The sequence below is a fragment of the Amblyraja radiata genome, chromosome 18 (assembly GCF_010909765.2).
Source record: "Amblyraja radiata isolate CabotCenter1 chromosome 18, sAmbRad1.1.pri, whole genome shotgun sequence".
NCBI lineage: Eukaryota > Metazoa > Chordata > Chondrichthyes > Rajiformes > Rajidae > Amblyraja > Amblyraja radiata.
The window spans coordinates 29,889,397-29,915,048 of record NC_045973.1 but is presented as its reverse complement, the minus strand read 5'-3'; the positions used below and the strand labels follow the sequence as shown (position 1 = coordinate 29,915,048).

Sequence of the window (25,652 nt, the reverse complement as noted above, 5' to 3'; positions counted from 1 at the left end):
TAAAACAATGCTGAATATCCCTAATCAGCCCTTGCCCATCCAAATACCTGTATAACCTATTCCTCAGAATACTTTCCAGTAACTTACCAACTACAGATGTTAAGCTCACCGGCCTATAGTTCCTAGCATTTTCCCTGCAGCCCTTCTTGAAAAGAGGCACATTAGTCACCCTCCAGCCTACTAGCACCTCTCTTGTATTTAAGGATGACTCGTAAATTTCAACCAGGGCTCCCGCAATTTCCTCTCTAGTTTCCTGCAATGTCCTCGGATACAAACTACAAAATTCGCCAGCACTTATATTTTTAAAAAGGGACCGACAAATGCTCAAGAAGGAACTGCAGATGCTGGAAAATCGAAGGTACACAAAAATGCTGGAGAAACTCAGCGGGTGCAGCAGCATCTATGGAGCGAAGGAAATAGGCAACGTATTTACAGCTCAGTCTGTTTACAAATTTTACAAATGCTCAGTCTGTTTGCCATGATCACTTCATAATAACCATGATCAGAACAGTTCAATTGCATGAAACAAATTACAACATTTGACTTGACAAAGTAACAAAAACTAAAGTTGTTAGGAGATTCAAGGAACTGCAGATGCTGGCTTACAAAAAAGACAAAGTGCTAGAGTAAATAAATGGACCAGGCAGCTTCTCTGGAGAGCATGGACAGGGCACCAGACTATACAAGTGGAAAGCTAGGCCAAAAATCAAGATGGACAACTGGCAGGAACAGCCAGTCCTGAAACAGGCTCAAACAGTGAAAAATTTACCTCAAGTTGGAGAATTACCCAAACTCCAGAAGGCTTTGATGTGTCCAGACAACATAACACAATAGCTCCACAAGCTCAAGTTGAGCCTCACTGCAACAATAGAGACAGCTGCAGACACTTGTATGGGAAATGGGAAGGCAAATACATGGTCCAGCCTACTTGTCACTCCAAGCCCACCAACATGGTTAATTCTGAACTCAGTTGAGGCTTGGAATGATGTGGCCAGCATAATATGCACCACAGACGCCAGGCTCCAACAAACTAAACATACTTCCAACGTCATTAATCAGAAAATCCTGTCGTTACGGCAGCAGATAGAGTATTGGGTATCCTGTGGTAAGTGACTCATCGCCCGACCCATGAAAGCTATTAAAAAGCACAAGAGTGTGATGAAATATCCCTCAACTCTCTAGCAAGTTTAACAATTATCACTTAGCTGAAACAGGCTGAAAAAATTGCTCACTGTGAAAATCTACACTTACATTTACACTTTAGACCCAACTCTAATTTGTGTTGACAATGCTTCTGCTTCTCACTCTTGGATTTATGAAAGAAAAATAATATTTAACAAATCTGGTGAAATTTACGAATTCAGCAGCAGAATACATGAGGGCATACCAGTTCATGAGGAGCATTTGGACTTGCAAAAACTCTTTGATAAAGTATTACCTAAACATCTAGTTAAATAAATATTTCAAAGCGGAATGATGATTGGTTAACAGATGGAGCACAGTAAGGCACACGTCATTTTCCACTGTGCTGGGCTGGTGGAGCACTGGGGCCCCCGTTGCTCATAGTTTATAGCAAATTACTCGAATGGGCAAAGTGCACTCAAAAGTTGCTGATGCTGCAAAGCTGGGTGAGTGAGTGGAGGGCGGGGGGGGTTTCAATAATATAGACAGGTCACGTGAACGGGTGTAGACATTCCTGATCGGTGCAGTGTAGGAAAATGTGAGTGCATCACTTTACAGAATACAACAGAAAGGCCAAGTACTTCATAAAGAGTGACAAATCAAACAGTGGTGGTATTCAGATAGGACTGCACGCCCTTGCACATGAATCACAGCAAGTTAAGGTGCCAGAACAGCAAACAATCTAGAATGCAAATGGTCAACTAGACCACTAGTTTTAGTTTTAGTTTACTTTAGAGATACAGCGTGGAAATGGGCACTTCGGCCCACCAAGTCCACACCAACCATCAATCACCTGCACAATAGTTTCACCTGGCTCTCAACACCAGTAAAACCAAGGAACTGATTGTGGACTTTGGAAGGGGAAGGATGAGGACCCATAACCCTGTTTCTATCAATGGGACGATGGTGGAGAGGGTCAAAAACTTTAAATTCCTGGGCGTGCATATCTCCGAAGATCTTTCCTGGACCCAGCACACTGATGCAATCATAAAGAAGGCACATCAGAAGGCAGCCTCTACTTCCTGTGAAGATTACGGAGAGTCAGTATGTCAAGGAGGATTCTCTTGAACTTCTGCAGGTGCATAGTAGAGAGCATACTGACTGGCTGCATCATGACTTCGTGCAGCAACTTGAACGTCCAGGAGCGGAAAAGACTGCAAAAAGTTGTGGCCACTGCCCAGTCCATCACCGGCTCTGACCTCCCCACCATCGAAAGGATATATCGTAACCAATGGGAAGAAGGTACTGTAAACTGTGACGACCAGGTTCAGGAACATCTTCTTCCCTACAGCCATCAGGCTATTAAACACAACAGCAAATAAGCTCTGAACTATAACAGACTATTATTATTATTGCACTATATTTGTTTATTTATTGAGTATATGTGAATGTGTGTATATATACACACTGAACTTTTTTTTTCTCCCGTTGTGTACTATGTTTACATGTTTTGTTGTGCTGCAGCAAGTAAAAATTTCATTGTCCTATCTGGGACATATGACAATAAAACACTCTCGACTCTTGATGTTATCCCACCTATGCGTCCTTCACACTGGGGGCAATTTACAGAGGCCAATTCACCTAGAGTCTTGGAATTTAGGAGGAAACCGGAGCACCCGGAGCAGGGCCGGGGTGGTCTCCCGCTGGCGGAGGATGGCTTATTGCTTGGAGGTGGGAGGCGAGCGACTTCTCAGTTGCTGAGACACTTATTGACCGCTCGGGATGTGCACAAGGCGGCCCCTATTCACTGTCACTCAGCGGACGGCATCCTACACACTGACGCAACAGGTACAGTCGCCACCTTGCAGTGTGGGCGGCCAGGGTTCGAGCATGACCCTGTGGAGTCTGCACTTTCTCCCTGATGGTCGGCAGTAGACTTCGAGTTAGATTTAGTTCTTAATAATAATAATAATACATTTTATTTATGGGCGCCTTTCAAGAGTCTCAAGGACACCTTACAAAAATTTAGCAAGTAGAGGAAAAACATGTATGCGGAATGAAATAAATAGTAGAGACATAACTAGTACACAAATTAAAGACAGAATTCAATTCAAAACACAATATGAGGCAATTCAAGCACAGATGAAAAGGGAAGGGCACATGGGGCTAAGGATAGGCAGAGGTGAAGAGATGGATGTTGAGGCGGGACTGGAAGAAGGTGAGGGACACGGAATTGCGGATCAGTTGGGAGAGGGAGTTCCAGAGCCTGGGAGTTGCCCTGGAGAAGGCTCTGTCCCCAAAACTGCGGAGGTTGGATTTGTGGATGGAGAGGAGACCGGCTGATGTGGATCTGAGGGACCGTGAGGGTTGGTAGGGGGAGAGGTCAGTGAGATATGGGGGGGCCAGATGGTGGAGGGCTTTGTAGGTGAGGACCAGGATTTTGTAGGTGATCCGGTGGGGGATGGGAAGCCAGTGAAGTTGTTTGAGGACTGGAGTGATGTGATGCCAAGATTTGGTGTGGGTGATGAGTCGGGCGGCTGCGTTCTGGACCAGTTGGAGTCGGTTGATGTAGGTCTTAGGGCTAACGGAATCAAGGAATATGGGGAAGGAACGGGGTACTGATTTTGGATGTGGTGTAAATCGAAGGTACCGGAGATGCTGCCTGACCCGCTGATTTACTCCAGCTTTTTGTGGCTACTACTGATTTTGGATGATCAGACATGATCATATGGAATGGCAGTGCTGGCTCTAAAGGCCGAATGGCCTACTCCTGTACCTATTGTCTATGTTTCCATGTTTCACCCGGAGAAAACCCACGGACAAACAGCACGTAGTCAGAATTGAACCGGGGTGTCTGGCGCTGTGAAGCAGCAGCTCTACCACTGCGCCACTGTATACCACCCATTGCAAGAGGATTTGAGCAGAAGTGTAAGGGCATCTTACTGGGATTATGGAGGACCTGCTGGTGGGCCCCCTGCCCTGACTCTCTTCTTGTCTTTTGTTTGTGCCTTGAAGAATGTGCATAATTTAAGTACAATTTATGACTTAAAGTGTTGCGTGTTACTGCAAGAAAGATTTTCATTGCACCTGTACCACACCTTACTGTGCACATGACAAAAAATGCAAATTGTCTTGAAAATGTCAATGAATATGATGGGAAACACATTAATCTTAATAGCCTGAGAAATGGATCGAGAGAAATTTAAAGCAAGGGTCATGCAAATTACAGGAGGATTTGACTCGAGGTCCTCACTGATTTCCAACATAATAATGGAAAACAAAACAAATTAGTTCAAACATTAACAGAACAAAATAAATTATGCAGGCTGAAATAAGAAGTTACACTTGCAAAAAAACAGAATTTGAAAATGCACTAAATCACTTGAGATTAAGGCAACTTTCATCAGTAGTTTACAACTTTCCAGAATAGCTGTTAAACTTTGAAGCAAAACAAATAGCAGAACCGATCAGGACTTTTTGATTTAATTTACAGAAAATGCAGTGGCAACTGAATAGCAAAACAAAGAATTAATATTTGATGAGTGATAAATTTAAAATAAAATTTAAAATCAATCACCATTGTTTGAAAATAAATCTTGCTTTTATCCATTCAAGCACAAAACACCAGTCACTGGCTATTTGATCTCATTTCAAAATAATAAGCAGCCATCTATGCTATAAGAAAAATGAGTTATCTGATTTTAATTCATACCCTCAGCTTGGGAAATGGGTGCTATTGGGTATTAACAGGGCTGTCACTTAACTTTTTTTCACTGTTGCCAGCCGGGCAACCTAGGCAGCTTTTTAGGTTGCCGAATGACAGTTTAGGTGGTCATTTAAGACGGCTTGCATGGCGTGTGCTATAATGTGCTCGGACGAAGTGCGTAGTTACCAGTCGGAATTATGCTCAATGAATAGCAATGTTACAAAATTTTGAGATTTAAAAAATCAAGTCTGCAATTTATCCCATCAGATAAAGCATAAAAATAAGTTTAATTTGACACCTAATTCACTTTCATATCTCAAGTATTAAAAAAGGTATGGCCATTTTCATACTGGGAAATGAGCATCTTGTTCCCTATTGATTTTCTATGGACATAACAAAAAATCTGTGATCGTGAACAGTCAAAAGCCCATAACTTTCTTAAAAATTAAGAGAACTGAATGAAATTTTCAGTTATCATAGATTGAAGCATTCTGAAACAAATATAAAATAATCTTACTTGGATGACCTGAAATTAAAGCATATAATTAGTTAGTTACCTAATTGTAGCTAATTTCAGACTTCAATTACTAGATCTAAACATCTATCCATTTCTTAATAAATGATTAACATTTTTAAATAGCCTAAATGTCCAAATAATATTCACAAATAATTCACAATAAAACATGATTTTTAAATCTCATTTACATTAATTTATAGACCAAATGGAAGGAATTTAGTGTTCAATTGCTGTAAATTAAAGTCCATTTTAAATCAGCTTTCCAGTGGGTCCCCGTGGAACGCGCTGGTTTAGAACGTTCACATTGCGGTAGTTTTGTGCCCCAAATGCCCAGAAAAATACTGCGGGATATAATGGGGCCAAATTGAGCTACTCGCAATATTAAACTTTGTATAAAGGAATCTTTAGAAGCCCTTTTTAATGTAAAAATATACAGCCTACCTTCAGATATTTGCTTTATGAGACCCTGCGGGTGCGGGTGGTCGCGGGTTCAGAGATTGATTTTTAAACTACTATAACTATTTTACGAGGCCTTTAAAACTAATAATAGCTTTTGCGACGGGGTCTTTCAGCAATTTTTCGTTAATAATTAACTAGGCTGAACATCTTCGATTTGAACAGCCTAGAGAAAATCGCGTTTTAAACCCGCCCCCTCTAAACCGCGCCAAAATCGCGCACAACCTCAGCGGCAGATATTCAACGACGCTTCAGGTAGGCTTTGCAACATACCTACAATGAAGCATTCACATATTATTTCTGCTTCAAATAAAATCACAAACTAACTATATTCACCAATCAAGACATGATATATACCACAATGACATGCAGCAAAATTATAACACAGTATCTCAACTCTTTTTACACATTGCAATGAATGCAATTTCTATTATTTCTTTCCACTTCCAAACAAAAATGTGGTTGGATTATTCAGCGTATGATCAACCTGTGTCAATAAATCCTGGACCATGGTAACATAAATGCTTAACCATGCTTGCTACAGATTGATGCAAACATGTTTTCTGTGAAGGACCAAAAATTATCATGACATGGCCATAGCATGGGTCTTTTCCTCTTGAATAGGATATTCATGAAAATCCTTTGTGGAAGAAATTCTACTACCCAAAACGTCACCCATCCTTTTTCTTGAGATGCTGCCTGACCTGCAAAGATACTCCAGCACTTTGTGTTTATCTTCGGTATAAACTAGCATCTGCAGTTCCTTTCTACACTACCAATGTGGTTGACTTTTGTCTTGGCCTGTTTAATTTTAGCTTAGTGCATTATTGTGGATACTAAGACCAAGTGAAAAGCTTTCTTTTGCATGTTTAGTTTGTTATTGTCACTAGGAAGCAGTGAAAAGCTTTATTCTGCTTGCTATCCAGTCAAAGTTCACCATGAGTACAATCATACACAAGTAAAACATTGGGACAATTGAGGTGGTTAACAGATCCTCTACTGGAACAGCTCCAAATAGGTGGCATATTCTAGCGCCATTGTGCATCCTTCAAATCTCAAGTTTTTGAAAAGTCTGATCTTGATGCAACGAGATATGCATTTCTTAATTGAAGGCCCAGAGTCCTGTTGGCACTAGATTGATGATGCAAGGGTTGGCCTGACCTAGTGCGATGATGCTGTCTGTTCTTTCAGTCGCCCTGTCCTCCCCATTCCAGCACCGTGGCTTGCATGTCAAATTTCACTCATTCCACATGGTTTTTTTTAAAGAGATAAAGAAAGGAAACAAGCCCTTTGGCCAACCTAGTCTGATCCGACCAGCGATCAACTGTACACTAGTTCTATCCTACACACTAGGGACAATTTTACAGAAGCCAATTAACCAGCAAACCTGCACGTCTTTAGAATGTGAGAGGAAATCGGAGCACCCGGAATTCCACGCGGTCACAGGGCGAACGTACAAACTCCGTACAGACAACACCCATAGTCAGGATCGAACCAGACTCTCTGGCGCTGTAAGGTGTCAACTCTACCACTGTGCCACTGGGAACCTCATTTCAACTCTGGAGAGGACTCAAACCAATTGCCTTCTCCTTTCTCACCCACCGTATGTCATGTACAATAGCATAACAATTCCAAAGCCTTACCTTTAAAGTGTCTGCCATTAAGTCAACTTGTTGATTTAGTACATTCTCTGACTCCTTATATGACAGACATGTGAACTGGTATTCTTCTGGATCAAAGGCGTCTGCGCCTTGCTGTTCCACATCGCCCGCTACCCCATCGTAATAGTCACGCATATCTCCCTGGTCCTCTTCCGAGTCTCCATTATAGTCATCATTACTGTCAGAACTCTGGCTATTCATATCCACCGACATGGTCAAGACTGTTCGAATTCTTCACAAATTTTATGATAACCAAAATCAAAATGCTTTATTTACAAATTGTAACGGCTCTCTCCCAACCTTCATCTGTTGTTTGATTAGCTGAAAAAGAGAAACGAACCATGAATAGTATAAACAAAAGCGAAGTACCAATAATCAAATACTTTTTAACATCTTTCCCTCCTGTCCTGTAAAAATTACTCGTACCGAGGCACAATTCAACGAGACCAGTTTATACTTTACACCCACATATGATACAAAAATTAAATAACATTTGCAAACTCAGTTTAATATCTTCATCATTCCCAGCAACTTATTCAGTGCACCGACAGCTGGCAAAACCCCAGAAAAATATTAATTCTGCAAGAATACTATACTCTCTGAAATTTGTTGAAAATTTTACTTGATTTTAAACTTTGAAAAAAGAAGGCCACGTCGAAAGCCTGTGCTAGAACTGGCAGAAGAAAAATAAAGTTCAAATTGTCTGTGCAATATCAACATAGTGCTGCACAGTGTGTAGGAAAGAACTTCAGATGCTGGTTTAAATCGAAGGTAGACACAAAATGCTGGAGTAACTCAGCGGGACAGGCTGCATCTCTGGAGAGAAGGAATGGGTGAGGTTTCAGGTCGAGATGCTTCTTCAGACAGCAGGGCTGCTCAGCCCACGTTGTCTCTGTGCTCACGTGGTTTGCATGGTACCAACTGAAGAGCTAAGAGTTCCACATTTTAGTCATATATTCCCATCCATTAACATTACCAAGGAACAGACTGTCCTTTCATGTGCAAAAGTTGACTGCAGGTTTGCTTATCCGAAATAGAGTGCATATTAAAATTCAGTTTAATTATGAAGCACTGGAGACATCCTGAGGATGTGGCATTGCATTTATAAATGCAAGTTTATTCTTTAACATAAAACCAGCTATGACATGGAGCCAAGATCAACAGCATGGATGCTTAGACGTTGTCAAATATGTACACAAAGGAAAGATGAACGCAAATATATATTGGAAAAAAAAAAAGCCAAATCAGGAGGAGGCTGGAATTAAGTATACATGTAACATTAATTTGTGGATCGGGAGTTCCTGCCATTTGCTGGAGCAAAGTTTGTTCAGTCACTGCAAATGCTCAAACACACTGTACTTATATTTTATGCTCAAGACGAAGCATAATTTCCATGTCTAATATGATTAGCCATTGAAGAGATCTTCCCAACTTTATTTTCCACTTCTCTCTCACCAGCATCTGATGTACAGATACAACACAAGGATGACATTTTCCACCATCCTCTTCCCTCTTTCCTGTACAACTTCTATTGAATTTGCCTATTTCCTATACCACTGTAGACAGAAAATAAACCATTGTTATCAGGGACGATATACTGACAAATAATTTTTGACTTTTATAACTCTTGTCCACTTGTACGGACACGTCAATTTTGGAATTGCAAAACATGTTTAAACGTTGTACTAGTGTAGCACCTCCAATAGTAAATAACAAATAAGAGCTTGAGTAACACAGGTTGGGAAAAGTCCCAGTTGAATCCCAAACAAATCCAAATAAAACTGCTCATAGAGATTTTAAATTTGAGGAACAGACATTGCTTAAGTTGCTACGTTTTTCCTGTGGTAAAAGTGATCTCAGAAGTGTGCATGGACCCCAACTAGAATGCTTGTCCCAGCAAATGTAAGCTAATGATCAATGGTTAGACTTATGCCCAGAACGTATTGCTTTGGCAACGTACGCAGACAGAGAAGATACTGATAGGGGATTAATCGAAGAGGGACAGACCTGAAGTGAAGGAAAGGAAAACTGTCCAGAAAACCAAATAATAGAAGCTGGATGGCACTTTAGTAGTTTTATGCTGAGATAACCAGATTAACAGCAAGTATTACAAGTACCCGTTTAAGTTTTATTTTATAACTCATGAACTAACAATCTTGTACCTCATGGCACATTTCTTACCTCATTATTTTTTCAATCAGAAGAATTACCAGCATGTAAATTCTCCAATTATATCTGTATAATACTTATCAGGCTGTTATCAGGCAACTGAACCATCCTATCACCAACTCGAGAGCGGTTCTGAGCTACCATCTACCTCAATGGAGACCCTCAGACTATCTTTCATTAGACTTTACTGGACATTATCTTGCACTAAACATTATATCCTTCATCCTGTATCTGTACACAGTGGACAGCTTGATTTTAATCAAGTATATAGTCTTTCCGCTGACTGGTTAACAAGCAACAAAAGCTTTTCACTATACCTCGGTACACGTGACAATAAACTAAACTACTGCGTAGCCCTGCGTAATGATATTTGGAGGCACTTGAAAGGCATTGGAGGAAAATTCTTTAACTCACTCAATATCATCAAATGAGTGGTTGCAAACAAGAACTATCAGTGGAATGAGAGCTATGGCTTTTCCCAAACTCAATTCTAAACTTCATCAAATGCAGTCCATTTGGTTTTAAGCTGGCTGATGTCTAGCAGAAATACAGACCTGAAATCAAAGCTTTGATCCCAATGATTAGAAGTTAGAGAAATTCAACTCAACAAGTGCAATACAACGAAGAATAGGCAACAAACTATTATTCCACCGGTTAATCAGCTGTAAGCAAGATATGGTTATATACTTTGTATGGGAGAGATACGATACACAACTATACACGTTTCCTGTTCCTCTAAATTTCCAAACTGGTGTTGTTGTTTTGTATGTGTTTGTGTCATCTGTGAAAACCCCACAAAGATCACTTTCATGAGAGAGGTACTCATTATCAGACATACGGCACCTCCAAACATCGTTCCGGGTTGCTACGTTTTTCTCACTCGCTGGATTATTTGGACATACTCGTCGGTGGGGCTGTGGCTGTGTTCAAGGTCTTGAGATGGAGGAGGACCCGTGGGAAGCGCTCTGGAGCACTCACCCGAGTCTGGCGATGAGGATTACGTGCAATGCTCCCGAGTATATTCCATGCAAATCTACGTTCTCTCAACAACAAAGTGGACGAACTGCAACTCCTGCGCCAGACAAACAAGGACTTCTCTCGTGTCGCTGCCCTGAGCTTCACCGAGACCGGGCTGTGTGAGTCGACCCCGGACAATGCGCTGCAACTGACTGGCTTTCAACTACATAGAGCGGACCGCGAAGCAGAGGCAGCGAGAAAATCAAGTGGCGGTGGAATATGCTTTTATACTAACCAGGACTGGTGCAGTGACATCACGGCACTATCAAACTTCTGTTCTCCCAATCTAGAATCTTTCTTTATAAACTGCAAACCCTTTTATTCTCCGAGTGAATTGACCTCTTTTATTCTCGCTGGAGTTTACATACCCCCCCCCCCCCAACACCCCCACAAGCTTGCGTACGTGAGGCGCAAATGCAACTCGCTGACCAGGTAATGAGGGTAGAGAGGGTAGAGATCCATGGTCATTATTTTGGGAAACTTGAATAAGGCTAACCTCAGCCAAGAGCTTCCTAAGTACAGACTTCATGTTACCTGCCCCTCCAGAGGGGAGAGAATACGCGATCACTGTTACACTTCAATCAAGAATGCATATCGCTCTGTTCCCCGGGCGACTCTGGGTCTCTCTGATCATTGTTTAGTTGACCTTATTCCGACCAACAGGCAGAAACTAAAATCTGCTAAGCCTGTGGTCAGAACAACGAAAAGGTGGACAACCGAGGGCATTGAAAACCTACAGTTCTGATTTAACTACACTGATTGGAATGTGTTCAGCGAAGCAACCACAAACCTCGATGAGTATACAGACACTGTGACATCATATGTCAGCTTTTGTGAGGACAGTTGCATTCCCACTGGGACCCGGATCTGGTTCAACAACGACAAACCCTGGTTTACAGCAGAACTCAGACAGCTCCGCCAGTCTAAAGATGAGGCCTACAGGAGCGGGGATGCAGACCTCTACAGACAGGCCAACTACAAGCTGAGAAGAGGAATCAGAGCTGCCAAGGAAAGGTACTCTGAGAAGTTGAGGAGCAAGTTCTCAGCTAATCAAAATCAAAGCCCTGTCCCACGGTACAAGTTCATTCCAAGAGCTTTCCCGAGTTTAAAAAAAATCAAGCTCGTGGTAAGCACGGAGAATGAACGTAGCAGGTACGTCGGAGCTCTGGGATGTCACTTAGCGGCTCGTAACACTAACGGCAGGTACTCGGGAAGACTCGCTAACGGCAGGTAAGCACGGGAAGACTTGTGAAGATTTTTCAACATGTTGAAAAATGTCTACGAGAGCCCCGAGTACCGACGAGTGGCCATTACCGTAAATCTCCGAGTTCGAATCCGGGCAAACTCAGGAGAGCTCTTGGAATGAACTCGTACCGTGGGACAGGGATATCACACTTTATTCGCCAAGTATGTTTTGCAACATACAAGGAATTTCATTGGCCAGGTCAGTCATAAAATTAAAAGCAACTCCAAAACACATTTTAACATGAACATCCACCACAGTGACTCCTACACATTCCTCACTGTGATGGAAGGCGAAATAAAGTTCAAGTCCTTCCTTTGTTCTTCCTCGGTCGTGGGCCTCGAAGCCTCCGTTGTCGAGACGATCTTGACTCCCGTAGCCAGCTACATTCGGGCCCTCAGCATTGAGGCGATCTGCTCCTGCATCGGGGACTCTTCTTCAGTTTGAAGACCGCTCCCTCCGTAACTCCCTGCTCAATTCTTCCCTTCCCACCCGCAAGGGCACCTTCCCTTGCAACCGCAGGAGATGCTACACTTGTCGCTTTACCTCCCCCCTCAACTCCATTCAAGGACCCAAGCAGTCGTTCCAGGTGTGACAGAGGTTCACCTGCATCTCCTCCAACCTCATCTATTGCATCCCCTGCTCTAGATGTCAGCTGATCTACATCGGTGAGACCAAGCGTAGGCTTGCCGATCGTTTCGCCGAACACCTCAGCTCGGTCCGCATCAACCAACCTGATCTCCCTGTGGTTCAGCACTTCAACTCCCCCTCCCATTCCGAATCCAACCTTTCTGTCCTGGGCCTCCTACATGGCCAGAGTGAGCACCATCAGAAATTGGAGGAGCAGCACCTCATATTCCGCTTGGGCAGTCTGCACCCCAGCGGCATGAACATTGACTTCTCCAATTTCCGGTAGCCTTTGCTAGCTACTCCCCTTCTCAGCTCTCCCTCAACCAGGACTGGACAATGTTTCCCCATCTTCCCTCAAGCTCTGTGCCGAACAACTGGCACCGGTCTACACGGACATTTTCAACCAGTCCCTGCAAACCTGTACTGTCCCTGCATGCTTCATAGTCTCCACTATTGTCCCTGTACCCAAAAAGACAAGGATTACTGGTCTTAATGACTACAGGCCTGTCGCACTGACCTCTGTGGTCATGAAGACCCTTGAAAGACATGCTGGCCAAGCTGAAAAATAATATTCCGCTTGGGCAGTCTGCACCCCAGCGGCATGAACATTGACTTCTCCAATTTCCGGTAGCCTTTGCTATCTACTCCCCTTCTCAGCTCTCCCTCAACCAGGACTGGACAATGTTTCCCCATCTTCCCTCAAGCTCTGTGCCGAACAACTGGCACCGGTCTACACGGACATTTTCAACCAGTCCCTGCAAACCTGTACTGTCCCTGCATGCTTCATAGTCTCCACTATTGTCCCTGTACCCAAAAAGACAAGGATTACTGGTCTTAATGACTACAGGCCTGTCGCACTGACCTCTGTGGTCATGAAGACCCTTGAAAGACATGCTGGCCAAGCTGAAAAATATCACGCACCCCATGCTAGACCCTCTGCAGTTTGCATACCGGGCCAATAGATCAGTGGATGACGCAGTCAACCTAGGCCTGTACTTCATCCTCCAGCACCTAGACTGGAATAGGGGAGGAATCTGCCAACAGACAGGAAGTGGCACAGTTGGCCTTCTGGTGCCTTCATAACAACCTGGGGCTCAATGCCCTTAAGACAATGGAATTGATTGTAGACTTTAGGAGAGCTCCCCCTCCCCTCCCCCCACTCACCATCAACATCTGTGGAGCCTTTTAAGTTCTTGGAACCATCATCTCCAAGGACCTGAAATGGGGGGGGGGCCACCATTGACTCCACAGTCAAAAAGGCCGAACAGAGGACATACAGTTCACCAACTAGTCGTCCCTCTTTTCTCCGGTCCTTCAGCCTTTGTGCGCCGTGAGTGCCTCTGGCGTGGGAGATTAAACACCTCCTCTTTGCTGGTCCTTTGTCCATCATATGTTGTTCAACTATCTCCTCCTTCCAGTTCCCGGTCTTTGGGGTGAGTGGGAGCTGAGCCTTGGACTCACGCCAGTTGGGTTCCATGGCTGGCTGCCTGTCGGGGTTTGGCAACTGCCCGCGCGGACCCATGTCCCCCCTCGTCAGTGACTCGGGGCTGAGGTTGGAAGCGCTTCCCCTCGGCAGGCCATAGTCCGATGGTCTTTTGCTGTCCAGAAGTGCAACCCAATGGTCCTTTTCCGGAAACTCCTGAGTTTCTATGTTCTACTACACTCTGCAGAGCCCACCCAATTACTGTGCAAGACCTGGCCAAGTTTAGCTTACAAAACGCAACACCTTGCACTTACACGAGTTAAATTCTATCTGCCTTTTCTTGGTACACTTCACCATTTCATCTAAATACTGTTAAGGGCATAGAAAGAAGGTGAGAGGGGATAGGCTTAAAAAGGACACGATGGACAACTATCTATACAGAGAAGATAGTGGGTATATGGAACAAGTTACCAGAGGGAGCAGTAGAGCTGTAATAATTAGTTTTAAAAGATTTTGGTAGTAGGAATAAAGGCGAAGACTATTTTCTAAGTGAGAAGAGAATCCAGAAATTGGAAGTGCAAAGGGACTTGGGAGTGCTGCTGCAAGATTCCCAAAAGGTTAATTTGGAAGTCGAATTGGTAGTAAGGAAGGAAAACGCAATGCTAGCATTTATTTTAAGAGGGCAAGAATACAAAAACAGGGATGTAATGCTGAGGCTCCATAAGGCGCTGGTCGTCACATTTGGAGTATTGTGAGCAATTATAGGCACCATATCAGAGGAAGGATGTACTGGCTCTAGAGAGGATCCAGAGGAGGTTAACAAAATGATCCCATGAATGAGTAGGTTAACATATGATGAGCATTTCAGAGCACTGGGCCTGTACTCACTGGAGTTTATAAGGATGAAGAGGGACCTCACTGAAACATACCAATAGTGAAAGGCTCGGATAGAGTGGATGTGGAGAGGATGTTTCCACTAGTGTAGGACTAGAGGTCATAGCCTCAGAATTAAAGGATGTTCCTTTAGGAAGGAGATGAGGAGGAATTTCTTTAGACAGAGGATGGTGAATCTGTGGATATCTTTGCCACAGAAGGCTGTGGTGGCCAAGTAAATGGATATTTTTAAGGTAGACATAGATAGATTCTTGATTAGTACGGGTGACAGGGGTTATGGGGAGAAGGCACGAGAATGGGATTTGAAGAGAGAGTTAGGTCAGCCATGGTTGAATGGCGGAGTAGACTTGATGGGCCGAAGGCCTAATTCTGCACCTATCACATGACAGTATGACCTTATTTGGGCAGGTACAAGGATAGAAAACATTTAGACGGATATGGGCCAAACATAGGCAGACAGAAATACCTCAGATAAACATCTTTGACAGCTGAAGAGCTTGTTCCCATGCTGAATAACCATTATTTGAACCCAAATTAATCAATGCTCATGGACAATGGTCCCAGCCTGATTCATGTCAAGCCTTTCCCAGCACAACTCCCTCATTCCCCCCGACTTTCAAATTATACCATGATTGCTGGGCAAGGCAGAGCCATAATCTTGCCTCTGGTCCACACCCTCCTTACAACACAAAGTAAACACCTCAACTAATCACACCCCAAGGCAAAACCAACTGAATATTGTCAAACATAGCTGGGCTGAGAATGCTCGGATTATTTAATGTTTTCAATGAAATTAGCCGGTTTTATAAACTGCAGATGCTGGTTTAAATCAAAGGTAGACACAAAATGCTGCAGAAGAAATAGGTGACGTTTTGGGTCGAGACCCTTCATCAGACTGAAGGGTCTCGACCCAAAACGTCACACATTCCTTCTGCTCAGAGATGCTGCCTGTCCCGCTGAGTTATTCCAGCATTTTGTGTCTACATACAAATTAATTCAGTAATTCCATATTTAAGTTTCTTGCATCCAGAATTCAAGTCAAAAGCTGCTGCTCAGACAATTTTAAACAAAAGTCAGAAATTGCTGCAAATATTATTTCTAATCTGGGCACCAGAAAGGCATGTTTCAATACAACCCAGGAAGGAATGTGTACAAATTATCCTTGCATTGACCTTGGCTGGGAATCTGCCAAAGCTCCAGTGCAGACATGGGGACTGGAGATAATAAAAAATGTGCAAACATTGTTGAATTGTGACAGGGTAAAAAAAGTTGGCAGCGGATGCAGGAAAAAAAACAATAATTGGGCAACACATATTTTACCTCAGAGGATCACCAACCTTCTGAGCACAAAATTCAAGACTAATGTACTGCAGTAAACTGATGAAAAACCATCAACCCAAAGTCTTCATGTGTAGGGAGGAACTGCAAATGCTGGTTTAGCCCAAAGATAGACACAAAGTGCATGAATAACTCAGCAGGTCAGGCAGCATCTCTGGAGAAAAGGAATTAGTGACATTTTTAGGGTGGAACCCTTCTTCAGACTGAAAGATGGGGGGGATATTGTAGGTCGGAAAAGGCCAAAACAAATCAGGGCCGGCGACAGCAAGGGTGGAGCCCATTGTCGGGTAGGGGAGAGGCGATAACAAAGGGATACATAGACGCAAACAGTGAAACTGGTGGGGTGACTAGGGTGGGGATTGGGGGAGGTGGGAGAGGGATTGCATGGGTTATTTAAAATTGGAGAAATCATTGTTCATACTGCCAGGTTGGAAACTTCCCAAGCGAAATATGAGCTGCTGTCCCTCCAATCTGTGTGTGGCCTCACTGTGACAGTGGAGGCGGCCCAGGTCAGAAAACTCAGTAGGGAAATGGGAAGAGGAATTGAAATGTTTGGCAACTGGGAGATTGCGCAGACCAAGACCTGAGTGCATGTTCATCAAAACGATCGTCAAGACTGCACCTGGTCTCGCCGATAAATAGGAGGCCACACCCAGAACAATGGATACAGTAGTTGAGGATGGAGGAGATGCAAGTGAGCCTCTGCCTCACCTGTAAGAAACATTTCAAATCCCCTTCAAGTTGTGCCCAGAGATATTGACAGTAGGTCATGACTGGTCTGATCAATTATTTGTCATGGGGTTAATCATCTGAAGGTGTCAGAAACATGGCTTAGAGGAGTTGGGTCATGCACTGGGATCAAGCAGAAACTGGAATTACAGCAGTCACCAGAGAACAGTGTGGACACAAAAAGCTGGAGTAACTCAGCGGGTCAGACAGTATTTCTGGAGAAAAGGAATAGGTGACCTTTCGGCTCGAGACCTTTCTTCGGACTGAAGAGTCTTTCTCAGCGAGTCTTTCTCAGTGCTGCTCTATGTGGTGCAGCTGTGGGCTCTGCATCTCCTAAGCAGCTTCACAGTTTACCTCAAAATTACATTTCTGTGGACACAATCTCTGGAGAGAAGAGGGGAAAATGTATCTAACATGGTCCTCTTTGCAAATGCTTCCAGTGCGTGCAGCTGAATCAAATTTTGCATAAATCCATGAATGCAATTAAGCCAAACTCAAGTACAAAGGGTAGAGCAAAAGGAAAGATATAGCGTACAGAGATCAGCATAGGTGAGATCACACTTGGGAGTATTGTGTACAGTCCTGGTCGTCCTGCTATGGGAAGGATGTGATTAAGCAGAAAAGGCTGAAGAAAAGATTAATCAGGATGTTACTAGGACCTGAGCTATGAGGAGAGACTGATACATTTACTCCATGGAGCGTAGGAGGCCGAGGGTAACTTATAGAGGAATACAAAGTCACAAGAGGTATTGATGAGTGGCCACAGTCATTTTCCCCAGGGTGGAGACATTTTACATTTTCAACACACGTATAATCCTTACTAACCCAATCAAAATTGAATCATGCTAAATAGTGATTCTAAAACTAGGATTGAAAATCTATTACGAATACAAAATACCCAAGAAAATGTTATATATCATTGCAGCACTTCATAAAGAAACCCAAAACATTACTGGATCAGTTGATTTTTAAAAAATGGTTATTAGCTTGTAGTTTTGCTGCATTCTCTTAAGAAGAGGAGCGAGAAGCAATGTTTACAGTGCTTCAGCAAACCTGAAAACAACAAACTATTTGGCGCAATGTAGAAGGCCACAGACAGAAAATAAATCTTAGAACAAAGCACTTTTGCTCTTACCCTGCACAGAATGTGCTGAGTTAGAATAACTAATGATGTTGGGTCTTGCCACAGTTAATCCTTCTTGTCTGTATTAATGCTGTTAATATTGTTTTTATTGCTGCAGTCACAATGCTTAAGGCATCAGAAATACTAACGAGTACGTTGGGTCTTCGGATAGTAGCAATAATTTATTTCATTACAAGTCTTAATGTTCACACTACATTATTGGATTTTATGGTTGGTATTTTTAAGCCTAGCATTGGTTCACATTAGTACTATGTTGTTATACCTAGAATATTGTTTTCATTTCTGGTCAACGTGCTATAGAAAGGATGTGATTAAGCTGGGGAGTGTGCAGAAAAGATTCACCAAGAAGTTGCGAAGACTGTAGGACTTGAGTTATAAGGAGCAACAGGATAGGCCGAATTTGTTTTCCTTTCATAATATTCCATATCTACCGCTAGCCCGGCACCCTTGGGTCCAGAGCCTTTCTGGATTATCCATTTTACCAGACCAACAGAGGCCACGGCCTTGGGAGGCCAAGATACTGGCCTGTAAAGTAGGCCATGGGAACGGAGTTCCAGAGTCCTGGCCGCAGAGGGCAAATTTGACCCGCCAATCGGCTGGAGGTCTCGATGACGTTGAGATTGGCCGCCTCATCTGGCCTAGGCATCACATTTACGAGGGCCTTCTGGGAGGAGGGGGCATGGATTTTGTCCGGATTAGAGGAGTGCCTGGACCATTAGTTGCTTGAAAATCGGTTGTGTTACAGTAAATTATTCTGGCAGCAACAACAAGGACCCTTGGAACCTATCAAACGTGCATAGGAAGAAATGTGAATAAAGCATTCGGCTTTGTCAATAAAATGCCAGATTGCTCAAGTTTACTTCCCTATCTTTTCCCCCCAATAATCCTTCATTCCCTTCCTAATTAGAAATCTTTCTCAACATCAAATATACCCAAGGTCTGCCCGCACAGGCATTTGTGGTAAGATGTTCCAAATACTCAGCCTTCAGCAATGTCTCTTTGTATCTTAAGTAGGCACCCATTTATTCTGAGACAACAGGACACAAAGTGTTGGAGTAACTCAGCAGGTCAGGCTGCATCTCTGGAGAAAGTGGATGTTTTAGGTTTGGATCCTTCTTCAGATTGATTGTAGGAGGACAGGGTGGGGGGAGGAAGCTGGGAGAGAGCTTGGTTCTGGATTCTCTCGTGGGGAATATCGCAAACCCATGAATCTTAGGTTGCACGGTCAGATCATCTTTCAATTTTTTCTAAAATTCAATGATGACAGAACTCATTCAACCTTCCCTCGCCTGACAATCCCCTATATACCCAGGAGCCTCAATGTAATAATCTTTCCTGATATAGAGGCCATTCCCTACACCTATAATGACTGATCACAGCACCGTACATGAGGGCTCACAACTGCCACACAGTTGAAGCAAGACTTCCTTAAGCCCCTGTCCCACTTACGTGTTCTTGGCTCGCTAATTACGCGACCCGTGGTCGCGTTGAGGCGCGACGGTCCCCCGAAGGTCGCACGCGACTTCATCGGTCCGCACAGCCGTCTGGAGCGCGTGACGTCATTTGAAAATGGACACAAAATGCAGGAGTAACTCAGGGGGACCGGCAGCATCTCTGGAGAGAAGCAATGGGTGATGTTTCGGGTCGAGACCCTTCTTCAGTCTGAAAGAAGGGTCTCGACCCGAAACATCATCCATTCCTTCTCTCCAGAGGTGCTGCCGGTCCCGCTGAGTTACTCCAACATTTTGTGTCTATCTTCAATTTTCTTGGCCCCGCTCTGGGAGTAGAAGTGGGGGCGGATCCAGACCGCAACGGCCGTGAGCCCCAGGTTGAGTTCGATGATCGTTTGCCTGCTTCTGCTGCTGTTAGAGGTGAGACGTTGCGTCGCGCCAGGGTCTTGGGCCTGTCCACTTTGGCCGTCAGTTACGCGACAGGCCGGTGGCGAGCGAAGTTTTTGTTCGCTACAAAATTTCGGATAGCCACGCGATACCGCGCAAAACTCCATACCCCTCCGCGCTTCTCAGTGGGACCAGCCCCGCGTGCCCACGATGCCTGTGCGCCTCAACGTGACGACGAGGTCGTGTAATTTCCGTGCCATGGACACATAAGTGGGACCGGGCCTTTACTTTCACACTTCAACGTCATGAAATAAAGGCCAGCATTCCAAAGACCTCCCCAGCCCCCAGCTGCACTTATGCTATAGCTATCTGCAATTTTCTTTCATTGAAATAATACTATTCTTTTGTTCTACCTTTCAAAATGTACTAAACATTTCCCTCATTTGACTATTTGTCAAACTTTTGCCCACTCACATCACTGCAAACCTAAACTCTTAGTATCTTCTTGCTTTTTCTTTGTTCTAATTAAGATATGAAAATAGTTCACTCTTCTCTGATTAACAATGGACCCAGATATTGTTATTTTCGTTAAAAGTTGGAACTATTTGCTACATTGATTAGAGCAACTATTAACAATGCTGATACCCCAATTTATTCGTTCTCTGGCAGTATAAAGAAGGCCTCCTACCCAGAACATTATCTATTCATGCTCTCCAGAGATACTGCCTGACCCGCTAAGTTACTCCAGCACTTTGTGCCTTTTTATTCGTTATCCCTGGGTTTTTAAAGCTACCAGTATCTATCCTTCCAAGTGACAATTAATATTGTAGTTGATACAAGTTTTAGTTGCTTAGGTTAGGCATAGTAGAGATGTTGTCAACAATTCTTATTCTGGTTAATCTTTATCAATAGTATTTCGGCCAGCAGTGTCACAGCTGATATGGCTGATGCCTCACAGCACCAGAGACTCGGGTTCAATCCTGACCTCCAGGTTCAATCCTGACCTTCTGGTCTGTGTGGAGTTTGCATGTTCTCCCTGTAACTGCGTGGGTTTCCATCAGGTGCTCCAGTTTCCTCCCACATCCAAATGACATGTGGAGTTGTAGGTTAATTGGTACCTGTAAACCGCCCATAATGTGCAAGAGATAGATGTGTAGATGGAATAACATAGAGCGAGTGAACTGGTGTTCAATGGTCAGCATGGATTCAGTGGGCCAAAGGACCTGTTTCCATGCTGTATCTTTCAATCAATCAATGTTTCTGGTGCCTATTACTCTAATCAATACCTGATACATTATTGTTCTGCTTATTAGCTGAACTAAGTATAAATAGAATATAGATACCAATAGAAATTTAGCCAACTCAAGTTAGTAATAAAAATTTGGTCAATGCGGGTTAGTAACAGAAATTTGGTCAACATGGGTTAGTAATGGGTCTGGTAACAAAAAATATATTTCAATAAAAATGTGGTTAAGATAAATTAGTAATGCTGTTGGTGATAGAAAATATACACCAACCTGGTTAATCCTGGAAACATTAACATTGGGTTAAATGGTCACGTTTCTGGTGCCTTGTTTGATCCCGGGGAGGGGGAGGGGGTTAACTCGCTGCCTTTCGGCCTGCCTTTGGTGTTGCCCTAGTCAGTGATGGTGGCGCTGGCCTGGTTGCTGGGAAGCAGCCTTCCCCCCTCTCCTCCACTGACTTCACTCCGGGCCTTCCCCAGGGTGTGTGTGATCCGGGGAGCCGCGGGGACTGTACTTACCGAGCTGCGGCCTGGGCCTGTGCCTGGGCCTGCGGGCGGGGACGGGTCCGGGCTCCGACTCCACTCGTGCGGCCGCCCTGGAAACGCAGCGCGAGCGGAACTCGCCAGCTCGCCCTCTCCTCCTCCTCCTCCTCCCCACTCGCTCTCTCCCGTCACTTCCGGGGACCGCCGGCCGGAAGTGACACGCACGCGCGCATGCCGCGGATCCATGATCCACAAATCCAAGTGCATGCCCGGTATCGCTGCAGGTGCTCCACGCATTCACCCCGGTTACACTGTAAGCATGTAGCACAAATTCACTGCAGGTCCATGCATGCAGCCCAGTATCACTGTATGACCATTAGTGCAGCCTGGTCTCACTGCAGGCCTATGCATGCGCCGCACAAATTCACTGCAAGTCCATGCATGCCGCACAAATTCACTGCAGGCCCATGCATGCCGCACAAATTCACTGCAGGCCCATGCATGCCGCACAAATTCACTGCAGGCCCATGCATGCCGCACAAATTCACTGCAGGTCAATGCATGCCGCACAAATTCACTGCAGGTCAATGCATGCCGCACAAATTCACTGCAGGTCAATGCATGCCGCACAAATTCACTGCAGGTGAATGCATGCCGCACAAATTCACTGCAGGTCCATGCATGCAGCACAAATTCACTGCAGGTTCATGCATGCAACAAATTCACTGCAGGCCCATGTGCAACACAAATTCACTGCAGGGCCGTGCATGCCGCACAAATTCACTGCATGTCCATGCATGCAACAAAATAACTGCAGGTCCATGCATGCAGCACAAATTCACTGCAGGTCCATGTGTGCAGCGCAAATTCACTGCAGGTCCATGCATGCAGCCTGGTCTCACTGCAGGTCCATGCATGCAGCATTTACTGGTCTCCCCTCATCCTCAAACACTCCAGAGAAAACAATCCAATTTTGGCCAACCTCCCCTTGTAGCTATACCCTCTAATCAAGGCAGTATTCTGATAATTATCTTCTACACCCTCTGCAAAGCCTCCACATCCTATAATGCTGCGGCCAGAACTGCACATAATATCGCACCCGACTATATGTCAGGTCAGAATAATGCAACCAGTCCAGAAATAATAAAGCAATGAATGCAGCTTCTTGCCAGTGATGCATGGGTATCAGTTGCAACGATTCATACATCCCAGCTTCCCTTCCTCTCTAAGGCAGGAGAGGGAACTAGCACTCCCTCTACATCCAAGGCCTGCACAGTTCTTCCAGATCATGGTCATAGAGCGTGAAAGCAGGCCCTTCAGACAACTTGCCCAATCCGACCAACAAACCTCCATCCACACTACCACCTCCCTGCAATTTGGCCCATATCCGTCTAAATCAATCCATGTACCTGTCCAGATGTTTTTTAAATGTTGTGATAGTTACTGTCCCAACTACCTCCACTGGCAGCTCGTTCCATATACCTAACACCCTGTGTAAAAAGTTGCCCCTCAGGTTGCGATTAAATCTTTCCCCTATGAAACCTATCTTAAACCTATGTCCTCTGGCTCTTGATTCCCCTACTCTGGATAAAAGACTCAAAGCATTTTCCCTATCCCTATCATGATCTTTTACACCTCCCATCGGGCAAAAGGTATAGAAGTGTGAAGACACACTCCTCCAGATCTAGAGTTAGTTTTTACCAGCTGTTATCAGACAACTGAACCATCCTACCACAACTAGTGAGCAGTTCAGATCTACTATCTACTCATTGGTAACCCTCAGACTATCGTTGTTCGGACTTTACTGGCTTTACCTTGCACTAAATGTTATTCCCTTTATCCTGCCAACTGTGGACATTTGTATAACTAGGACGACACAAAGTGCTGGAGTAAATCAGCAGATCAGGCAGCATTTCTTGAGAATTATGGATAGGTGACGTTTTGGGTCAGGACCCTTCTTCAGACAGTTACAAAGTGCTGGAGTAACTCAGTGGGTCAGGCAGCATTGCTGGAGAACATGGATAGTTGACATTTCGGGTCGGGACCCTTCTTCAGACTATTTAAATGTGTGACCCCAAAGACAACCCCTGAGTGAAGTCTGAAGAAGGCTCCTGACCCGAAATGTCACCTATTCTTTTTATCTAACAGTGCTGTCTGACCCACTGAGTTACTCCAGCAGTTTGAGTGTATTTCGGCATAAACCCGTATCTGCAGTTCCTTCCTACCCCCCCAGTGAAAGATCTATTTGCTTCAGCTGGGGCTCAGCGTTGGCCCGGACTAGTTGAGTCCACTGTCCCTGCCTGACTGGCTGATTGCTGGGAGGACTATCCGAAGGTCACTGTAATTCACTGTCCCAAATTGACTCTGATGGAATGCTGCTTGGTTGCATGCGTCACTGAGCTGCAGTTCAACAGGCACGTAACTAAGATGCATTGAAACGACTCTGGCACCGGAGTCGTCGTTGGGAAACACAGCTGTTGGAAGATGGTATCCCGACAACTGTGCCTGTTGAACTGCAGCTATACTTGATTACAATCGAGCTAACCACAGTGTACAGATACATGATGAAGGGAATAATGTGAATAACATTTAGTGCAAGGTAAAGTCCAATCAAAGGTAGTCCGAGGGTCTCCAATAAGGTAGGTAGAAGCTTAGAACTGCTCTCTAGTTGTTGGTAGGATGGTTCGGTTGGCTGATAACAGCTGGGAGGCATCTCTCCTTGAATCTGGAGGTGTGCGTTTTCACACTTCAATACCTCTTGTCCGATCAGAGAGAGGAGAAGAGGGAATGGCCAGGATGTGACTCGTCTGGTGGCCTCCACATATGCTGGTAACCTTGCCAAGGCAGCGTAAGGTGTCAATGGAGTCCACAGTTCTCTGCGGTCTTGGGTGGAGCAGTTCCCAAACCATTCGGTGATGCATCCTGATAAAATGCTTTATACTTGGTTCTTTGACATAAACCTTCATCGCCAAATGCAGTGGGCTGATTGGTGGTTGGTCTTGTGGGTGTTTTTTTTTCCTTAACAAGAAGCATTTATGACATATTCATAGTTTACAAAGTAATGCATTAATTAAAACTGCGATTCGTGCAGTTTGCAAACATCGACTGTCAGATGACAACATTGTCCACCAAATCCACGATGCACTTGAGCCCCCGCGGTTTCCAGCATTTACAGAAGGCCCCCAATGTCCCCCTGAACAGCGCGTGCTCCCTCTCCAGAGACACTCAGCCAGGGACGTGGGCCCGGAAGAGGAGCTGGCAGTCAACTCAGGCAGAACCCTCGACTGCCCGCTGATTTGGACCTGTGAATGGCCATCTTACCCAGACCCAGGAGCAAATCAAGGTTTAGACAGGGATATGGAAAGGTCTAGAGCGATATGGGCCAAATGCGGGCAAATGGGAATAGATTAGATGGGGCCTTTTGGTCGGCATGGACAAGTTGGGCCACTGCGTCTGATTCCGTGCTGTATGACTAAGTGCAAGGTGGTGCACTTTGCCATAACTGACAATGGTAGGAGAAAGAATTGGAAGGTATGGGGAGCATACCTGAGAGAAGGGCCTCTATGTACAAAGTCACTGAGGTAGGATGCGGAAGGAAGCTGACATTTTATTGAATCGTTTTAATTCGTGAAATTCAATTACATTTGTAAAGGTGTGACTACTTTACGGCCAAACCCAGCTCCAATTCCATTGACAAGTTTGCAGATGACAAGACCTTGGTGGGCTGAATCATGAACAACGACGAGACGGAGTACATGAAAGAGATAGAGAACTTAGTGACATGGTGTCATGACAACAAGCTTCCCCTCAATATCAGCAAAATGAAGGAGCTAGTTTTTGATATCAGGAAGCGTTGTGGAGCATACGCCCCAGTCAGCATCAATAGTGCGGAAATGGAAACGGGTGAGAACCAAGTTCCTTAGCGTTAATATTACCAATGATCTGTAATAGATTAACCATACTGATACGATAGCCAAGAAGGCTCACTAACGCCTTTACTTCCTGAGGAGACTGAGGAAATTCAGCTTGTCTCCAATGA

The 25,652-nt window shown here is 44.4% G+C and overlaps 1 protein-coding gene across 1 annotated transcript in view; it reads right to left on the bottom strand.

The window, feature by feature from the left end:
- Positions 1-21,806, bottom strand: part of arih2 (ariadne RBR E3 ubiquitin protein ligase 2) — a 55,695-nt gene extending 33,889 nt beyond the window's left edge. The window contains exons 1-2 of the mRNA XM_033037020.1: positions 21,650-21,806; positions 7,445-7,783 (exon numbers count right to left, since the gene is read on the bottom strand). Coding sequence (XP_032892911.1) covers positions 7,445-7,675 — 231 coding nt within the window. The 5' untranslated portion in view covers positions 7,676-7,783; positions 21,650-21,806. The remainder of the gene's footprint in view (positions 1-7,444; positions 7,784-21,649) is intronic.
- Between the last annotated feature and the right edge of the window lie 3,846 nt (positions 21,807-25,652).